At 42.6% G+C, this 19,149-nt stretch overlaps 1 protein-coding gene across 1 annotated transcript; it reads right to left on the bottom strand.

Annotated features, from left to right (window-relative positions):
• Positions 1-8,708: 8,708 nt before the first annotated feature.
• Positions 8,709-15,808, bottom strand: ythdf2 (YTH N6-methyladenosine RNA binding protein F2). Its single transcript, XM_030356337.1, is given in 16 exon segments — positions 8,709-8,952; positions 9,454-9,519; positions 12,020-12,394; positions 12,396-12,425; positions 12,427-12,494; positions 12,497-12,560; positions 12,563-12,714; positions 12,717-12,912; positions 12,914-13,041; positions 13,044-13,341; positions 13,344-13,380; positions 13,382-13,655; positions 13,658-13,727; positions 14,238-14,317; positions 15,336-15,363; positions 15,587-15,808. Coding segments are annotated over 16 exon segments (1,914 nt in total). The 5' UTR covers positions 15,611-15,808; the 3' UTR covers positions 8,709-8,928.
• Positions 15,809-19,149: the final 3,341 nt, after the last annotated feature.

The following is a 19,149-nucleotide window of genomic DNA, read 5'->3' as shown; positions in this document are numbered from 1 at the left end:
GTCCCGCAACCTTTGCTCTCCTTACTCCTACCCCGACTGCATGCCTTCCAGCCTCCTGTCCTGACCGTCTCTCTACCCCCCCCCCCCCCCTCTGTGTGTGTGCCTGCCTTCCCTGCTATACCCAACCCCAACCAGGACCCCTTGAAGCTGCGCAGCTACAACTACATCCTCCAGCACCCCCACCAAGGCATCAACAAAACACCAGGACCCAGGATGGAGGAGGGAATATTCTGCAGCGTTGCTCTTCTCTGCTTGCCTTTTTTTTTCCCCTTCTTCTCTCCTCTAGAGAAAGGATGTATATAATCGTACTATTTCCTTCTTATGCTACATGTATGCCTTACGTATGCTTTAAGACAGGAAAACTTTACAATTGAGTGCAGCGGTAGCAATTATATAAAAAAGAGATTTAAATTTTGACTGCTAAAGAGGTGCTGGATTTTATTGACTTGGTTGCACATTTAATGTGTGTATTTCGAAAACATAGATCTCTATTTGTATCTTCGTGGGTGTATTCAATTTGCGCGATTCTGCCGATAGCAATCAGACGATGGTGGTGGCCTTGTTGTCTAGCTCTACCTTTTCAGTATGTACATGCCTATAGTTACATGCGCAGAGTGAGCAGTGTGTGAGCGAGCGAGAGAGAGAGAGAGAGAGAGAGAGAGAGAGAGAGAGAGAGAGAGAGAGAGAGAGAGAGAGAGAGAGAGAGAGAGAGAGAGAGCGACAGAGGAGAGATGGAGGATGCAAGGGAGGGAGGGAGGGAGGGAGGGAGAGAGGAAGGGATGCGAGGGGAGAGAGATAACGACACAGCTTTAACCAACGGTAAGGAAGCACTGTTCTGTCGGGTTGAGCTGCATGCCCTGGCTCTCTTTAACCATTCCGTTTCCACGGTGAGGATTGGTGGCCGTGAGCGGCTATCGATGTATATTTAGCCGTCCTCATTTTCGTTTGCCGTGTGCGGAGTGTGATCTGCAGGAATGGCAGCAACCAGGTAGCTTGGCTGCTGATGCTCTCTTAATGGTGCAACAAAGGTAGCCTCCTCGCCTCTCCTCTCTCTATGCTGCTCTCTTACTCTGGCGCTTTTTAATGATCGTTGGTGCTGTAGCATGTGTTTGTGTACTGTACTGTACTGTACTGTACAGATCGCCCTTAATAACGCCGTGTAGCTACTGTCTGCTTTCATGTGTTTTGATGTATTTCCGTCTTAAACATTGTTGGCTTAACTGCTCTGTGCAACACGCATCCACGCACACAGAACGCACGCACACACACACAAACACACACACACAGGTATTTAGAAAGATAACTCTTCTCATTTATAGATATTATATTGCTATCATGGCATGTGTCCTGTTCTCTGTGATGTGCATGTGTATATTTCTTCCTTTTTTTTCTATATTTGTGCAAAGCACATCGTCTTTGCATTGACGTGTGAAATGGCATGTTGGCGTGTGACTAGCATGCACTGTTCTTTAAGGTGCAACAAAAAGGACTGCATAGCCGCTGCCGATCCTGCAGGGGGAACAGATGACAGGGGAGGAGGGAAGAGAGAGAGAGAGAGAGAGACAGAAGGAGTCAAAGACAAAGCATGGATGAACTAAAAACATCAAAGATCAGTATGGAGCCCCTTTGTGTTTGCGTGTGTTTTGAGGGACAGTTTGAGTTATATTGCAAAACCAACCAGGTGTAAAGATCAGATAGATTCCCTCTGAAGAGATGGAGGCAGCAGAGTGGTGCACTGACCAGAGTACTGCTGCAAAATCAGGTCAAGCGAGAAGAAAAAAAAAAAAGAAAACAGCAGGGAAAGAGTGAGGTTCGGAAAGTTTCTTTGGGTTTCAGCTCTTTGTGTTCACAGTGGACCTTGATTTAATTTCAATACAATTAAGGCACGCGGTGAATGCCAGAGAGAAGCCCCAGTCATCGCTGAGACATATATAGGAGTTTGCAAAACGACGGCTGCGTCAACACAGGTGAATGATATAATCGACATGATGTAAGGAGTACATCACTGACCCTGGCCACTAAAGAAGGACGAGGAGGACAATTGCAGACACTCAACCAGAATAAAGCTTTGCTATTCTAGTCTTAACATCCCTTATGTGCTTTACCTCTTAAACAAGGATCACAAACATGGGCTTCTGATTATATAGTGTGTTGGCCACCAAGAGGCACAAACCCTAACCGTGCGAGATAGAAAGAAACCATTGGTTTCCACACAGGTCATTGAGGTTGTTGCAATGTCAGAGGAGAGAGTGCAGTATGGGATGGCTCTATAAGAACAAGCGTTGGCTTGATGGCCAAGTGGACAGAGGGCTCACAGCAGCGGGAGGCGGCCATAGTGGTGCGAAGCCAAATCAGAAGCCTGTCTGTTTATGCTGAGTGTGCACGCGACACGTCCTATATTTGAGGAAGGACAGGGCTGTAGCCTTTAACAGTAGAGTGAGAGAGACTTATACAGGATTAAACACAGATATTACAGGACTAAAAACATTCAGCTATTTTTTGAACAGGACAAGTTTTTGGATTTTGATTCACTGAATTGAGGTCGGATGGAATAAGTACTTATCCCTTATCCCATGGGTCTTTTTTTTATCCTATGTCAACACACCAATCTCAACAATCTTTACTTTTACTATTATTTTATTTCAATTCAAAACTTCATTTTGTTGTTTTTTCGTATGTAACAAAAAAAACCTAATAAAGTATGAACACCATGACCTTTTTTTTTGGTTTATTTTCTCCTAACTCCACCTTCAAAGAGCACACAACAGCTCCAGCAAACTAGGTAGCCTAATAATTCCTTAGACTATTCCCTATACTCTCTGAGCTGTGTCAAAGGAGACATGCTCTGTAAATACCCATGGGCAAGAGAGATGGTTGTTGACCTACATCGCAAAAGATGCCGGCAGAATAAGCAAAGAAATTGCTTGGATTTCAATCCACATCACATGGATGTTGGAAAGATGCTGTACTGTTCCCCATTATGGCCTGGTCACACTACAGACTCTGAATCAATGACCGTGGATATGCCATCAGGCATTATGCGTAAAGAAATCTGTGAAAACGCATAGGCCCACAGCGCGGTAAATAGGCAGTTTGGATTTTTTTACTATTTTCCTTCATAAAACCTTATGGTACTTGAGATGTTTATTTTTATTTTTAACGCACAGCCTCCACCTGAACAAAATGTGGCCTAATTGCGCGAGAGGCACATGCCGCATACTGTTTTCAGAGGTCATCAATTGTTTGATGCACTCGATGCATTTAGATACGTCCACAGATTGGGAAGAATAGAAATAAATGAAAGGGCAAAGCTCAATATGTCAATAATACACAACATCCAGCAGCTGGTTAGGGCTTCGTCATTTATCATCATGACATTTCTGTGATGTAGCCTATCTTATCTTTTATATTAATCATTTAATCGGCCCATAGGCATATTCAGCCATAAACTGGTGATTATTTTATTCAGCCTAAGTTTGTAAGAAGTAGCCATTAGACTACACAAATAGTTAATTGTCCATGCAATGAATGGTGTTATTATATTCGATATGTTGTTAAAATAAGCCTATTTCTATCCAATAGGTTATTTATCTTATCATAACATTTGGTCAACTGGGCCAAAAAAATTAGAAACATGTTGATTTTATTTTTTTACAATTTCTATGTCTTATACTATTACTCAGATATTGCTGCAGTCTGATAATTATTATTAGCCCACTATTGTCTGTCACGGGCCGTTGAATTGGGGGGTGCTCCTACAGAAACAAATGTGCAACGCACGAGACGAGGGAAATCTAATTTGTGCATGTAAATAGAGGTCGGGTTAGACATAGCGAGCCGTCACTGATGAAAGAGAGAGATGGATGCCTTATGGTAATCAGGGGCACGTGCTGCTGGGGAGAGCAAAGCAAAGGCGCTCGCCCCGTAGCAATCTGATAAAGGCAAATCATGACCTTGCAGAGGCTCCATTCAAACCCAGACACCAATATAGACTATGGCCAAGACTCTAAATCCTAGTTCAGGCAGATCTGTATAAGGCAACACATATAGGCCTAAGCCCTGCTAGGATACTTTTACTTTACAGGCCTTCATCAAAGACGCTCGTAATGTGACCATAATCGTAGAATACTGGCTAAATTGACGAGCCTATTGTTTCACACGGTGTTGTATTTGGTTTTGCTTACTTAAAAAATAAGTCTTGATAATATATGTAGTGACTGTGTTTGTCATGGCTGGCCCACCTAAATAGATAGGCCTAGGAAACAGGTCGATTCAGCCAAAAACCTTGTTTCCTTTTGTAAACATTTCGAAGCTTGCAACACATAGCCTATACGTTTATACTATTGCTATGGTTAAGAAGACCAATATTACTATGCATATGTCCTAGTAGGCTAATTGTGAATGGAGAGTTACGCACATGTCGATTTTAGTGGTATATTTTCCTTTTCCTCATCCGCATCCTCCTTCCACTGGTCTGGTCTCATTTCCTCTATCCCTCTACCCGGTCGCAGTCGTCTCCGATTCTAGTGCCATTTCATTTGCATCCTAGGAGGAGCAAGAGATCCCATCCCCAGAGACTCGCCGATAAGGTCACCGGAGAGCCATTCGAGCAGTATGTTCCACGCATCCACATCCAGACGCGACACGTGCCGTCGACGACCCCCACCCTGTCGTTCCGGAACACCCACACACGCGAATGCTAATGTCTACCTTTATTCCATCACCCCCCTCCCGCCCCCCGGTGGTGGCTCCGGCCAAGTGAAGGCTATGGGACTACGTTGTCGTCCGTGGAAAACAATACGTGTCCCCGTTCTATCTACAAACCCCAGGATCGCTATCAAATGCCCAATTATTTAGACCCCTCTCCCTCTAGTTTACGGCTGCAGAGCATTTAGGGCAAATGCGGCGAGGATCCGCTGCATTTGCAAGTAAAACAACGTTTCCTTGTCTTTATATTAAGACACTATGCCTATCAGACAACGGTCATTCCATTCAAGTCCGACGTTCCAAAAGGACATAAACTTTCTCCTTTCAACCCAAGCAATTGGTGATAAACCTTGCCGTTAATGGTAATCGGGCATAGGTTGGAAAAGGGACTCATATTGAAACAGAAAGAAGATAGATGGCCATAATAGTCTGTACATCAACGTCCAGTTTGAGGTCTAATACTACACTTTTGCATGTCACAAGGCTAATACTGCTTACCAGGATCAAACTGTATACATTTAATTAATTTCCAGTTGCGACAGTAAAAGGAACATTCCGTGGATCTCATTGGAAATACGTTATTCTGGAATAACAGGGATAAGATAGCAAATGCTGCCCTCATGTGGCCTGATCGATACATACACAGGCGGCAGAAAGTCAAAATGGCGGACAATACTAGCTGTCCCACATATCAACTTTGCAGGCATTACCGGATGTCATCAATTGTAAGCATATTTATCGGACATAACACATCCAGAAAGTTAGATATATTGTATCACATTGGAACATCAGGGTCAAGGCATGTGGAGCATCTTCATTACACCACACATACAAGCCATCAGTTATGAAAGAGGACCACATTTTGTTTAGGTTTCTATTTATTTTTTTGACCAACAACGACATTCTGCAAGAGGCTGTGATTGTGATAGAATGGAGATTTGAAGGTTGAGAAACAAGGAGAGGGTGCAGATAGGAAATGTGGTTAGAACATGTTGTTGGATACCTGTGAGATGAATTTGGGTTAAGTATGTAGGTTATGAGAAAGCAGGTGGAGGGGAGGGGTGGACAAACCAATTCATGTACCCTCAAAGAAAGAGTGTTAAGAATGCACACACAAAACATGACACAAAAATTGTTTACTGAGAAACAAGGGGGAATGCACGCAGGTTCTGCTGAGTATACCACATTTATTACTTCAGAACTGATTAATAGGAAGAGTGGGACCAAGGCCACTCGCATTGCCGTTTTAAAGAAAACGGAAAGGAAAACAACTAGAACTGCAAGCAGTTATGCAGGGGTCCAAGAAGTGTGCATTTCGCCGGCACAACGCGACAAGAAATGTGCGTTTCGCCGTGTGCGTTTCGCCGGCACAACGCGAAGCATGTGTTCAAAACGCTACCCTGACCTGTGGATACAAAGGATTTGACTGTGGTAGGAATAGCGAGAAGTCAGTGTAGCGTTTTCGCGGCTAAATTTTGTAGAAGATATACAATTTCCTCGTTTATGGCACCCCCTAATGGCGAAACTTTCCGTTTATTTTTATCGTACGACATTAAGGTTAGCACCAACATGTGTGTAAAACTTGGAGTCGATCCGATGTTAATTTTGGATTTTTTGGGATTTTTGATTTTCCACGTCTAATTTAGCTAATAAACTATTCAAAACGCTACCCGTTTCGTCGTCGAAGGTCGGATCAAAAAAGTAATGCAGGATTTATTTTCGTGTACGTCTGAAGATGCCGTGTGCAAAGTTTTGTGTCAATTGGTCAAGAAATGTGGGAGGAGTAGCGAAAAAACGTTTTGCGGTTTTTGCGATTTAGCGAAAAATATTCCTGGACGCAAATGGGCGTGGCCTAGGCCAAAAGATGCAGCAGACTCCAGTGCATCTGTGTGTACAAGTTTTTGGACTCTGGGAGGTTCTGTATGGGAGTTATAGCCGCAAACGCGTCTGTCCTTGGTATAGCGCCACCTAGTGGCCGGCGTGTCTGGATTTGGTTATCTGAGCAGCGGTGCCGGACCTGGATCTAGTCATGCAATTGGCGTGTCGGCACCATTTACGGTTTGGGCTGTGGTACCACTTCTAAGGCGTATAGTATAATAATAATAATCCTTACAAAAACAATAGGGATCCAAACCTGTTGGCTTGGACCCCTAATAATAATAATAATCCTTACAAAAACATAGGGATCCAACCTGTTGGCTTGGACCCCTAACTAGAACTGCAAGCAGTTATGCAGGGGTCCAAGAAGTGTGCATTTCGCCGCACAACGCGACAAGAAATGTGCATTTCGCCGGCACAACACGAAGCAAGTATTCAAAACGCTACCGTGAACAACATGTGGATATAAAGGTTTTGACTGTGGGAGCTTCGGTGTGGGAGTTAGAGCCTAAAACGCGTTTTCAGAACATTCCATTGCCAAATAGGAGATAGACAATGTCGTCGTTTTTTGGCGCCGCCCTGTGGCGACATTTTCAAAGACAATTTTCCTTTGCCAAATAAGTCCCGCCCACATTAATAATTCTTGGCCATATTTTCTATATAGACTCGGGTTTGCCCCTTGATGGTTTCCCTTGAGTTTGAAGAACATTCCTTCGGCCAATTAGAAGGTATACAATTTCCTCGTTTATTGCGCCCCCTAATGGCAAAATTTTCCGAATTTTTTATCGAACGACATTAAGGTTAGCACCAACATGTGTGTACAATTTGGACTCGATCCGATGTCTAATTTTGGATTTTTTTGGATTTTTGATTTTCCACGTCAAATTTAGCTAATAACCAATATTCAAAACGCTACCGTTTCGTCGTCGAAAGTCGGATAAAAAAACTGTCAGAGGGTTTCTTTGCGTGTGCGTCTGAAGATGCCGTGTGCAAAGTTTGGTGTTGATTGGTTAAGAAATGTGGGAGGAGTAGCGAAAATACAGTTTTGCGGTTTTCGCGATTTAGCGAAAAAAATTCTAGACGCAAATGGGCGTGGCCTAGGCCAAAAGATGCAGCAGACTCCAGTGCATCTGTGTGTACAAGTTTTTGGACTCTGGGAGGTTCGGTGTGGGAGTTATAGCCCCAAACGCGTATTCCTTGATAGCGCCACCTAGTGGCCGGCATGTCTGGATTTGGTCGTCTGCATAGTCTTCACGTACCTGGATCTAGTCATGTAATTGGCGTGCGTGCACCATTTACGGTTTGGGCTGTAGTACCACTTTCTTGGTAGGAAGTATAAGAATAATAATCCTTACAAAAACAATAGGGATCCAACCTGTTGGCTTGGACCCCTAACAAGGGAGAGAGCCCATTGCAACAATGATTGAACATGTCCAACCGGTCGAGGGAGAAAAAACAACGGGGTAAATAAGTTCCGTTAAAGAGCGGCAGGACAGAGGACAGAGGACACCGGGCCCCCAGCCCCCACCACCACCACCACCACACCCTCCTATTTGTACACGTAGAAATTATACACTGAGCAGGTGCTCGTCAACGCGACACTGCTGCTTTCAAACTTGCTCCTCCACTTGCCGTCCTCCTACGTCCCCCAGAGCCGACATGAGAGGTACGCTCAAACAGAAAAACAGGTGGGCCCATTGAGAGGATTCCTGGGTCACTCTTTAACAAAACCAAACATGTAAAGCGTGCAAGGGACAAGGGTTCTTCCGTTGTTGACACCCGCCCATTGTGTTGTCCAATATCCAATGACGAGGAACCTCGGATGTATCCACGTTGGTCGATTCTCCCCTCAAGACAACACGGAGACAGTTGTTTACAAAGAAAAAAAGGTGACAAACTGCCCATGACCATGCCGCACTGTTGTAGCAATTACTAAAAAATTCCTACAGGATTTGTATGCTCGGTGAAATTGAGGGCCTGCACTTAGAAAGTGAAGAAAAAAGACAATCCTTTCTTTTAAAGAAAAAGAAAAACGCATACAAAGAAAAAGCAAATGTAGTGGAACGGTAGGGTCGGGCAAAAAAAAAAAGATTCACCAATGGATGCTATGCATTTTAGTTTTAGTCCTATGAATAATCATTTTCTTTTTACTACAAGTTCCAAGTAAGTCTTTAAAGTCAAAGAAAATCAAGAAAGTCTTCATTACGTTTTTTTTTTTGTGTGTCCTTGGTTAATTCTTCACCCCCATTATAATTTCTTAGAGATCTGGATGAGATGGGGTGGACAGGGGCAGAGAGGGGGTCAACAGGGAGGGAGGGGGCATTGCAGTCCTTTTGCCCAAAGTTACTTGACTCTTCCTTGACGCTCCTGCAGAGGAAAAACAAAATGAACAGATCTGTGATTTACAGTCATAAAGGGCTGTTTACACAAATTAACTAGCCATGAGTTAATTACAGTAAAAGTGTGTTTTATTTTCCATTAGCTTTTACTGTCAGACTGCAGCACATTGGCTGAGTAAAAAACAAACAAACTAAAGACATATATTTGATATACTCTAAACAAACTAGGAAGACACTTCTCGTCAATACCTGATCCAAGTAATATAGGAAACATTCCCAATAGGATGTTGTGCATATTCAGGGTATAATGCTGATATATTGGCCACCAATGGTTTCTTTGTACATGGTGTAAGAATTGCCGCTATTAACTACAGTTTTTAGTTAAATACCCTTGTATACATGAAACAATGGAGTCATTAAAAAAATAACTAACAAGCATCTTGAATGAACTTACAGTTGCCTAGGAAGTCGGTGCACCAATACTTAATGCACAGGAATAAAGATTTGGGAAGGGATTAAATTTGAATACCTGAAGTCTGTAGTGACTTCTGTTGCTTGGGTTGCTGGGGTACGGCTCAGTGCCCTGGACCTCCACCTAACACACAAATAGGATGATGTTAAACATGCGCCCTCTGGTGGAGATTATGGTCTATTCATTCCGAAATGTACACAAATAACAGATTGCTTAAAAATGAAAAAGAAAAGGCTTCAAAACAAGATATTATTTCAATGTATATTAACACTCCAATACTATCAAGGCTACATTTAGAATGGCCCTTTTCAGAGGAGAATACCTATTTGCCTATTCACAGCTAACTTTTTTTATTTGGTGGAACCCAAACAAATAAGGTTTCATGCTCTCTTTCGCCGCTTTCCGGGGTATTTGCTCGTTCTTTTTTTCATATACCATTCATCGGTGTACATTGAATTAAGATTCTTAATTTTTAAGTTTTAAGTTTTTATTGTACAGATTTATTTTCTTGCCTCGACAACTATCCTCATAAACAAAGTAAAAAAACGACCTACTGGAAATTATAGGCTGGTAATTAGATTATGCTCCAGTTACAAAACATTTTTCCCTTTTCTGGTGATCCGACATCCAGCATAGTGCATATTTTGTTTGCATGCTCTCATCCTTATAGCACAAATGCTGCGTTGCAATTTCATTGAAACTTTAAAATATTTAGTTTCCCCCCCGATACTATAGCGTGTGGAGTTTCCAATGCGGTGACTCATTTTAACATTTTGTCTTATCTGGTACTAAAGTGTGTGGCATTTCCGATGACAAAACTCACACCAGCGATGATAACAGCAACTCAACAACTTCCAGCATTGCTCCAAACCGTCATTACCATCCATAATATCAAAACACAGAAGACCTTAAATCAAGTGTTCTGATGGGTGTTCTTTCTACCATGCAAAGCTGCCTGACACGGCAATCCGGGGCTTGTCTGGTGTGCCTTAACATTAAAGCTCTTCCCTATCCGAGTCGGACAGATAGAGGACCCGAAAGCCACAGACTTCCTCCCAACGTTAATAACTCATGCTATTGTAGTTTTACTGTGTTCTTCTAACCTATTTTACAGTTTCAGAATTCTAAATGGGAGGGGGGGGGTGGTGGACGCAGTGTCACCATTACATTATTGGAGAGCCCAGTGAAATGAGAGGAGCGATCCATCCATCTATATTTTATTCTCTTACTGGCAATATATATATATATATATATATATATAAAAAAAAAAAAGAAACTTGCATTCACATAATAAATGGTTGCAGTCTTGAGCCCGGCTATAAAAAAAAAAACTCTTAACCTGAGAATCCGGACTGCATCAATTAAATGACTATTAGATCTTATCTCTAGAGGGCAGCATTTTCCAGCCCTTTTTTTCTTTTTTATTAAATCATGATATCTACAATCGTGATCAATTCTAGCAAAACAAATTGAAAATGTAATTCAAGATAAAATAACTTTTTTTTTTTCCATCAAGCTACCAAGAAAGGGGATATTAAAAAAAGGCAGGAGTTGATTGGCTCTCGGTCAAATCTATTGTTTACTTAAGTGTAACCTTTACGAGGGAGAAAACTGGAATACAAATGTCATCTAAAGTTCCGCATTGCCATGTAACCCTTATCAGAATGATCCCAAACAATGCAAGGCATGTTAAAGCCTATGTCAGCATCGTTTGTTCTCTGAAAACAAAATACGTATGAAGCGACGGGCAAAGGGCGTCAATGTGTACAATACAACCATGGAAGCAACAGAAAGAATTTCACTTGATCTGAATAATTCTCTCATGTTATCCAAGCTAACCCTTCAACGCTAAACCCGTACGATGTTGTGGGTTTGGGTACTTTGCAGTCTTTTAACAAAACGTGGTGCTGGTGCCCGGGGTGGACTTAAGAGGTCTAGTGTCAAATACGACCACTTGACAAAATAATATATTGTGAGTGTGGGTTTATTTTGAGGGTGGGTGTGGGTTTACTAGTTATTACTTTCATGTGATGGAACTCCCCCTCAAGGTTGCACGGGTGGTAACAGCTTGAATCTGCTGATGAATATTTATTTATATCATATTTTGTTAGGAGACTATAATAAACTAAAGCATGCCTCTGCTACTTGCTTGGATACGTGTTGTTGGAAAGATCTTTTATCTTCTTGTGTTCACCCTGTAATTGTCAATGCCTTTGCTCCTTTCCTTTTTAATTTAGTATTACTAGTATAGCACTATGTAATAACCCTTAGCCTTGTCATAATAATTATTCTGTACCGATCTGACAGTTATACTGCACATTTGATAACTTTCCCTTTGTAGACATGAACACAGCACACCTACACCCCGAAAATAGCTTGAGCCTTCGGCGGCGTGCACTGTCACCTTGTTTACCGAAAGTGTAACAGACAATGTGAAAGGACCTATAGCCTTCAAACCGCGGCATGGGTTAGACTGTGGGCATGTTTGTTGTCAGAATCGACGATCAAAATGGTCAGAAAAAAAACAAGTCTTTCTGCCAGGGGGTTTCCGCACTTCTACATAGCTCACACAAACCATTGCGCCACTTGGGCTCAACCTTCCCGAGAAACAAACGTTGGTTACCTTTTTGACACATTCCTCTTCCTCCTGCCTCTTCTCGTAGTGAGAAAAGTCATCGAAGATGGAGGTGGTGTGTTTGTACCCGGCGATGATCTTTAGCACCTGCCGGGCCTTGTCCAGGGGCACCTCCTGCGTGTCGCGGGAGTTGGTGACCGGCTTGTTCTCGTTGTTCTCCAGCCGGATGTGCCTCAGCTGGCTGTTGGGAACGTCCTTGACAAAGACCCAGCGGACGTCGAAGCGACCCTTCCACTTGTCCTGCGACCACACGCCGGCGCAGGTGTTATAGTCCACGGGAGAGCGCATCTCCGCCACGCCACAGAAGTGTCCGCTGCCGTTGACACTGAAACAGGGAGATAGAGCGGGCCCTTGGCGCCTCACGCGACCGGTAGGCGCCGTCCAGCCGCTTGTTTGCCGTGCTCCGTGCTGCACCAGATGTTGTACTTGATGGAGCGGTGGATGTCGTCCTCAGAGTAACTCTGATGATGAACACGCGGCCCTGCTTGGGGTTCCAGTCAAAGTCCTTGGGGTTGTAGTTGTTGACCATGGCCGCAACTTCTCCAAGACCGGGTGAGGCTCAGAGGGGACTCCGGGAACCGGTCCCACGCCGGATGCGGCGGGCGGTGATTGGCCCGCCACGCCCCCACCGTCCGCAAACCCGTTGGCCCGGTTCCGTGGAGGAACCCAGCGGGTGGGTTGGGTAGCTGCTGCTGCTGCTGCTGCTGCTGGGAAGGGGGAGCGGGCAGACCCTGGGAGAGAGAAGGAGGGGGCATCTGAGCCATTCCTTGCTGCCCATTGGATGGCAGTTGATGCTGCCCCATCTGACCAACCGGGGGGCCCAACTGTCCATTGCTCAGGGGCAGTTGAGGGTTCCCCCCAGCGGTAGCTCCGGGCTGGGGGGGAGGACAGGTGGGGCGGCTGCCCGTTGGTTGGAATGGGGAGCGCCTGCTGCGGGGCGGTGGCTTTGGGCATGTTACCCTTGTTATCCCAAGTGCCGATGTCCATGTTGTGTTTGATGGGTGGAGGGGCAGGTTGGCCCCCGCCATGCCACCCTTGGTTTTCAGTTTGGGCTGAGGCTTTGCTGGCTTGCTGGCAATGTCCGCCCAGGAGGCAGGTTTAGCTGGGACAACAGCGATGGGGGGCATGATTGGGGGTCCTACGGATTGAGACGGGCCAAGAGGTCCTCCACCAGGTAATCCCGAGCCGACCACTTTGGGAGCCATCTCCCCACTGCCACCGGGGGCGGCTCCACCGATCTTAAGGCCCGCCATGCCCTGGTCCAGGCAATTCATGCCAGGCGCTTTGTTGAGGGGCTCATTAGCGGCAGGGGTAAGGGGGACTGTCCATCGATCATGGCTCCCCGAGCGAGCTGGGGCATAGGCGTAACTGCTGCTGTAGCCGGCACTCTGCGGGGTCCCCGACTGTCCCTGAGAACTGCTACTGCCCCACGCAGAGAAGTCGATGCCACTGGGGAAAAAGTTAAAGCCATGCTGGGACAGGAAAGGGTTGCTCCCCAAGGGCCCTGGCTGGCCAAACATAGCGTCCGGGAGATAGTGGGGCTCCCCATTGCTTAGCTGTCCATAGGAGGCCAGGTAAGGCATAGGTGGGTCCCCACCAGTTGACCACGCTGCCTCATTCAGGAGTAGGAAAATCCTATGGAGGGGCTGTAGTAGCTTGGCATGTACGAGTCCGACATGGCCGTATAGGCATTGCTCTGCAGGGAAAAATAATCATTCAAAATTAGGTAGGGGCAAAATTTTAAACGGATACAATTATTTTAAATGTTAAATTAGCATGGGGCAAAACATTCCCTTTCTCCCCTAATCTACCCATAAAATATTAGCCTGAATGTTTATTACTTTACTGTAGTAAAAAGAAGAAAGTTCCCCTAAATAACAAATGGTTTATTATGCGTCATTTTAACCAGAGGAACATTCAAACTGAATTACTTGCAGTACTTCATAATCACAGGGTGGACCTAGCTCACAATAACAGCAACACAGTGAAGAGGAAACAATTGTAACAAGTAAATGCCCCAAATAATCTGAAGTCAAATAAATGGTCAAGCTTTATTTAAATGTTGGCCAATTTACTATAGTAATCGCTGAGTAACAATCTGCTTTGTTTGTCACTAATTAATGGTAGATCATTATTAGTGCATTTCAATACTTTCGAATATAGATATTTTAACTTTTTGTTGCAAAGGTTGGCCCAATATTCTTACCTGTCTGGCCTGAGTGTTCAGGTACGGCTCAAACTCATCATCATTCAAAGAATCCTTTTGGGTCACAGCTCCGTTTTGCACTGAGAGGGATTGACACAGAGGTAAAAAATGAGTAATTAGAAACATACACCTATCAAAGACACTGTTGCAACAGTAAGTGAGTAAGAGAGGTGCATTGTCAAGTGCTGAATCATATGCAAAACAATAGAGCCAGTATTTTTCACGACTACATTAAAGCTGCTTCAAATAATAAGCCACATCCTGTGAATCGTACTTATTCACCAGAAAACACAACGCAACAAACACCAGCGTAACTATATATAACTATATAACTAACATATAGAAGCTGCGATGTCATGTGGTCCCTTTATTTATTTATTTTGATACGTTGAAGTTGAATATTCAATGTAACAAACCATTCAATGTCATTCATACAAATCCTGATGTATGCAGTTTACAACACAGGTTAGGAATTTGTATGAGACTTGGGACACGGGAACAGTATATGACAAGACGTGTCGTTTTAAGGGTTGTTTAGCAACCAGCTAGCGTTGGCGTGCTAGCTGGCTAGCAACGATGCGTAGTCTGTTCAGGAGCGCGAACAATCCTTTCATAATGACGCTTCAGCTAGCTGCATCACGGCGCTAGTCCAGCCCGATGTAAAATACGTTCAGCCACATTGTACAAGGTGCAGTTTCCCAAAACATATTGGCACAAAGTACTCTACATTTACTGTAAAACCTGTCATACCAGTTCTGAAATAGACAAATAAATACCAAAAACGATACTGGCAGATATTCCTATCTAGTTAGCCCAGCCTGGTAGCCATGTAACGTTGTGATGAGGCGAGCGCTTCCAGTAAAGGAAGTTCGCAAGCAGTGGGTTATAGATTGAGTGTAATTACATCCACCATCGTTTGGACACACACGCTCGGTCCAAACACTCAATGTAATCATCCAAAGCGTCTAGCGTTAGAATTGGCCTGTTGGTTGGGAGAACATCGCATCACCAGCGCACTCCAGATTTCCAAAGCGCACCTCACGTAAAGATCCGCATTCACTCCTAAACAATGATACGAGTGCATAGTATTCTCCTCACCTTTACTTGATTGGCCTTTCGGTCTCTGGATTGGGTCCAGGTGATTCATGAAGGTTTGATTTATGAGAAAAGAGGAAGGGAAAAATAGTTGAAGGAATTATATTTTCAACCAGTTAGTCCGTTTAGCATGGTGGTCGGGCCTACTTGACTCCTGAAGAGAGCCACTGCTTCTTGCTAAGCTATCCGCGCTAGCCGTTTCGATGCTAGACTTTGCCTTCGTAGATGTTCAGAAAGTTCCTTTCTTTACCTGTTTCAATGCGGCTGTGGGCTGACATTTCCTTTCCCCTGGAACCTATGCCAACTATATTTGTTTCTAAAACAAAAGCTACAGGGTGAAAGAAAATGTCAAGCTACTAAATAGTTTAGCCAAGTGCCCCTATCTCTCCGTAGAGGCCTGGTTTCAACACAATGGCGGGCTGCAGTTCGCATCGTTCTCAGGGCTGACAGACTTCTCAACATGGCTGGGCGGCCTTCGTCGACACATGATGCCATTTATTTACAACAGACACGCGCCCCTCGGTGGCGCGGAGGATCTGGGCTGTTCACGAGGATTTATTTCCAACGCTCATATATCTAGACATGCCATACATTATAAAATATAAATAGATTTTGTAATAATAATCAAGTGCATTGTGATGAAGTAAGTTTACGTCATGTGACGTTCAGTCTCACGTTTGACTCTATTAATCAATGTCGAGCTACAAAAAAAATAAATAAACCATTTCTTCTTCTTCTTCTTCTTCTTCTTCTTCTTCTTCTTCTTCTTCTTCTTCTTCTTCTTCTTCTTCTTCTTAATATTATTATTATTATTATTATTATGATTATTATTATATATTATTATTATTATTATTATTATTATTATATTATTATTATTATTATTATTATTATTATATTATTATATTGATACAAATTATATTATTGTGTGTGTGTGTGTGGTGTGTGTGTGTGTGTGTGTGGTGTGTGTGTGTGTGTGTGTGTGTGTGTGTGTTGTGTGTGTGTGTGTGTGTGTGTGTGTGTGTGGGGGGGGGGGGGTGTCTTTATATGTGTGTGTGTGAGAGAGAAAGATAGAGAGAGCACTTTTTTCTCTTGGATATAATGGTGTATACTATAGTTTTAAAATTATGGCATAAAGGACAAATAAATCCTTAGGACAGGTACTAAAATATAATTTCCAAACGTTATTTACTGTGCTTGTAATAATGTTTACGGAGAAGCAAGACATAAAGAGACAGAAAGTTGCTGAGAGTCCTTTTCAGATAGTATCTCAACAAATATTGGGTGACACTAATCTCACTTTTGGTTAATGTCATATTTTCCCTCGTAGTTTATCCCTTTATAAATATATTTTTCCAACAGAGGGTGCATGTGCACGTGCTGCGTTTATTTATTTTTAAGTTCGAGGACGTTTTTTCGATAATAAAAATAATTTCCGAGTCTTGGACTAGTACTCAAAATGGTTCAAAGTGGTTCCAAGTGCTTATTTTACATTGTGATTTTATCTTACAATTGTCTTTAAACCACAAGGTGACGCCACAATCTAGCGTATTGCTGGATATCCTCAGTCTCACCAAAATGTAGTAGGCCCTATACCTTGATCCACAGCGTCCATGTCACGTGACTGTCAAGTTTCTGTCTGCAGAAACAATCCACATGTTTGACATATTCTCCGTGGAAAATGCAATAGGCCCTTTTTGTGATTGTATTTGACGTTTAGTTTGATAGTTATCACGAAAATAATTTCAGGTCTCGTCAGAAAATTGTTATTATACTACGATTTGTATCGCTAATATGGCGGTTGATATGTACGCTGCTATCGCTTTAAACCAAAAAATGCTCAAATTAATTCGATTATCATTGGAAAATGCAATATTAACATTGTTTCGCATCAAACTCGTTGATAACAGTTCTAGTCCGAAATTTGCCTTTTATTGTCATAATCTTCATTCAGTGATTCTGTATGATTTTTAGTTTCTCAGATCACCTAACCCTAGCCCTAACCCTTGCCCTATAGTTGGAGGACTCAAATACTCCATTGGTGTCAATGTGAGACCTAACATCCCATTCAGAGGCTCTGTCAGTCTGTACCCCATATAGTGTATATTGGCTGATATTCGGATACACTCCACCCTAAAAATTATTCAGATTAAGAGGAATTGGAATAGATAGATCGATTAAAGAAAAAATCTTATTATAATTTATACATTAACCTAATTATCAGGTAATATTTATTAGGTAATTTATTATCTTTAAGCATTTTTTTAGGTTTTCTTTTCATTTCGTGTTTTTTTCCAAATTAATTTAGGACCACTATCTAATTACACTAACCTAACCTAACCCTGCTTGTTTGTATCATGTCTTTCATCCTATAGAGGGCCCTTCAGCCAAACAAGTGGTCGGGTTTTTACACATCTGAAGTGTTTGAACCATCCTATTATGACCCACAGTCCACAAGTTATCTGGCCACATTCAGACACAAATAGAAATGGACTCACATGTGTCTCATTAGAGCATGGCCTTATTAGCACGTCTGCGTTTATATTATCGTTTTTATAAGATGTGTTGCGTAAAGAGCTCTTGTCCCCTCTTTGTGCTGTTTTGTGGAAAGATGTGTGGACGCCACAAAACCCTAAATTCAATTCTTCCTGTCCAATCTCTTAAAGGTGCTTACATTCCCACCTGTAACATTGTTCATGCCAGACTCCACCTTACTTTACTGGGCTCCTCCAAACACAAGGAGGCAAGGGTGGTTTTGTTATTGTAGACGTTTTGCGTAATGATACATGGCGCTGGGGCTCCAGGTTGCCATGCAGGTAAACAATTCCATGAGTGTGTGTGGTGATGGCTGGTTTAACCTGTGCACACTGATTTCTCAATGTGCACAAGATACGCTAATACAATGGTTTGTATGATATCTCACAAAATGTCATGCAACCATTTTCATAAGATTACTGCTAATTTCCAGCAACACAAGGAAAAATGTGATATTTTGATATAGTTTATGCATTAAAATGGGTTTTGATAACATTTATAGGGAGAAATGTGCATTTCTTGTCATAATCTTTGTTCAGTGATTGTATTCGTTTTTTGTTAGTTATTTAGAATATTCTTTCAGGTCTCGCCAGAAAATTTTAAGAATACAACTTTTCCTATCGTTGCTATGGTAGTGACAACGTGGCTGACATAAATTGTATTCCAAATTGTCTCAATTTTTCGTTTGTTTCATCATTGAAAATGCGTTTTGATACCTTTTCTCACGAAAAAATGTGCCATAATGTGTCATAATCTTTTTAGATATATATGATTTAATAGGTTAAACTGCTCGGTGGCAATTTTCATGCTCAAATTGGATAATCTTTTATTTTAACTGGACTAGACTCCTACATCACGCACCAATTCCGTCACTTCCTTGTTGTGCTGTGCTGGTTGTGCTTGAGCCTTTAAACATATCATTTTAGAAGGAGTTCAGTGCGTCATTCATATAGAAGTGGTCAATAGGAGTAAAACGGGCTCCAACCATGGCTACGGCCCTTGCCTTACCTTATAGTTTTACATAAGAAGTGTATTTTACGTAAGTGTACTTGCATGAAGAGTATATGTTTAAACATACTTTAAATCAAGCACAACCACTAAAAGTATACCTGTAATAACTTTTGTATGATAAAATTATATTTGTAATACACTAAAGTATACCACTCTTAAAGCTAGGAAACAGACAACCTTTCTGTTGATATGTATTGCCTCCAGTGCAAAAGCATCCCATGGAGCTAGCTGCAAACAGCATTTATCTTGCCTTTTCCATTCGATGTTATAGTGA

This window comes from Gadus morhua, chromosome 5 (assembly GCF_902167405.1).
Source record: "Gadus morhua chromosome 5, gadMor3.0, whole genome shotgun sequence".
NCBI classification, from domain to species: Eukaryota; Metazoa; Chordata; class Actinopteri; order Gadiformes; family Gadidae; genus Gadus; species Gadus morhua.
The sequence above is the reverse complement of the archived record's forward strand: the minus strand, read 5'-3'. Positions and strand labels throughout refer to the sequence as shown.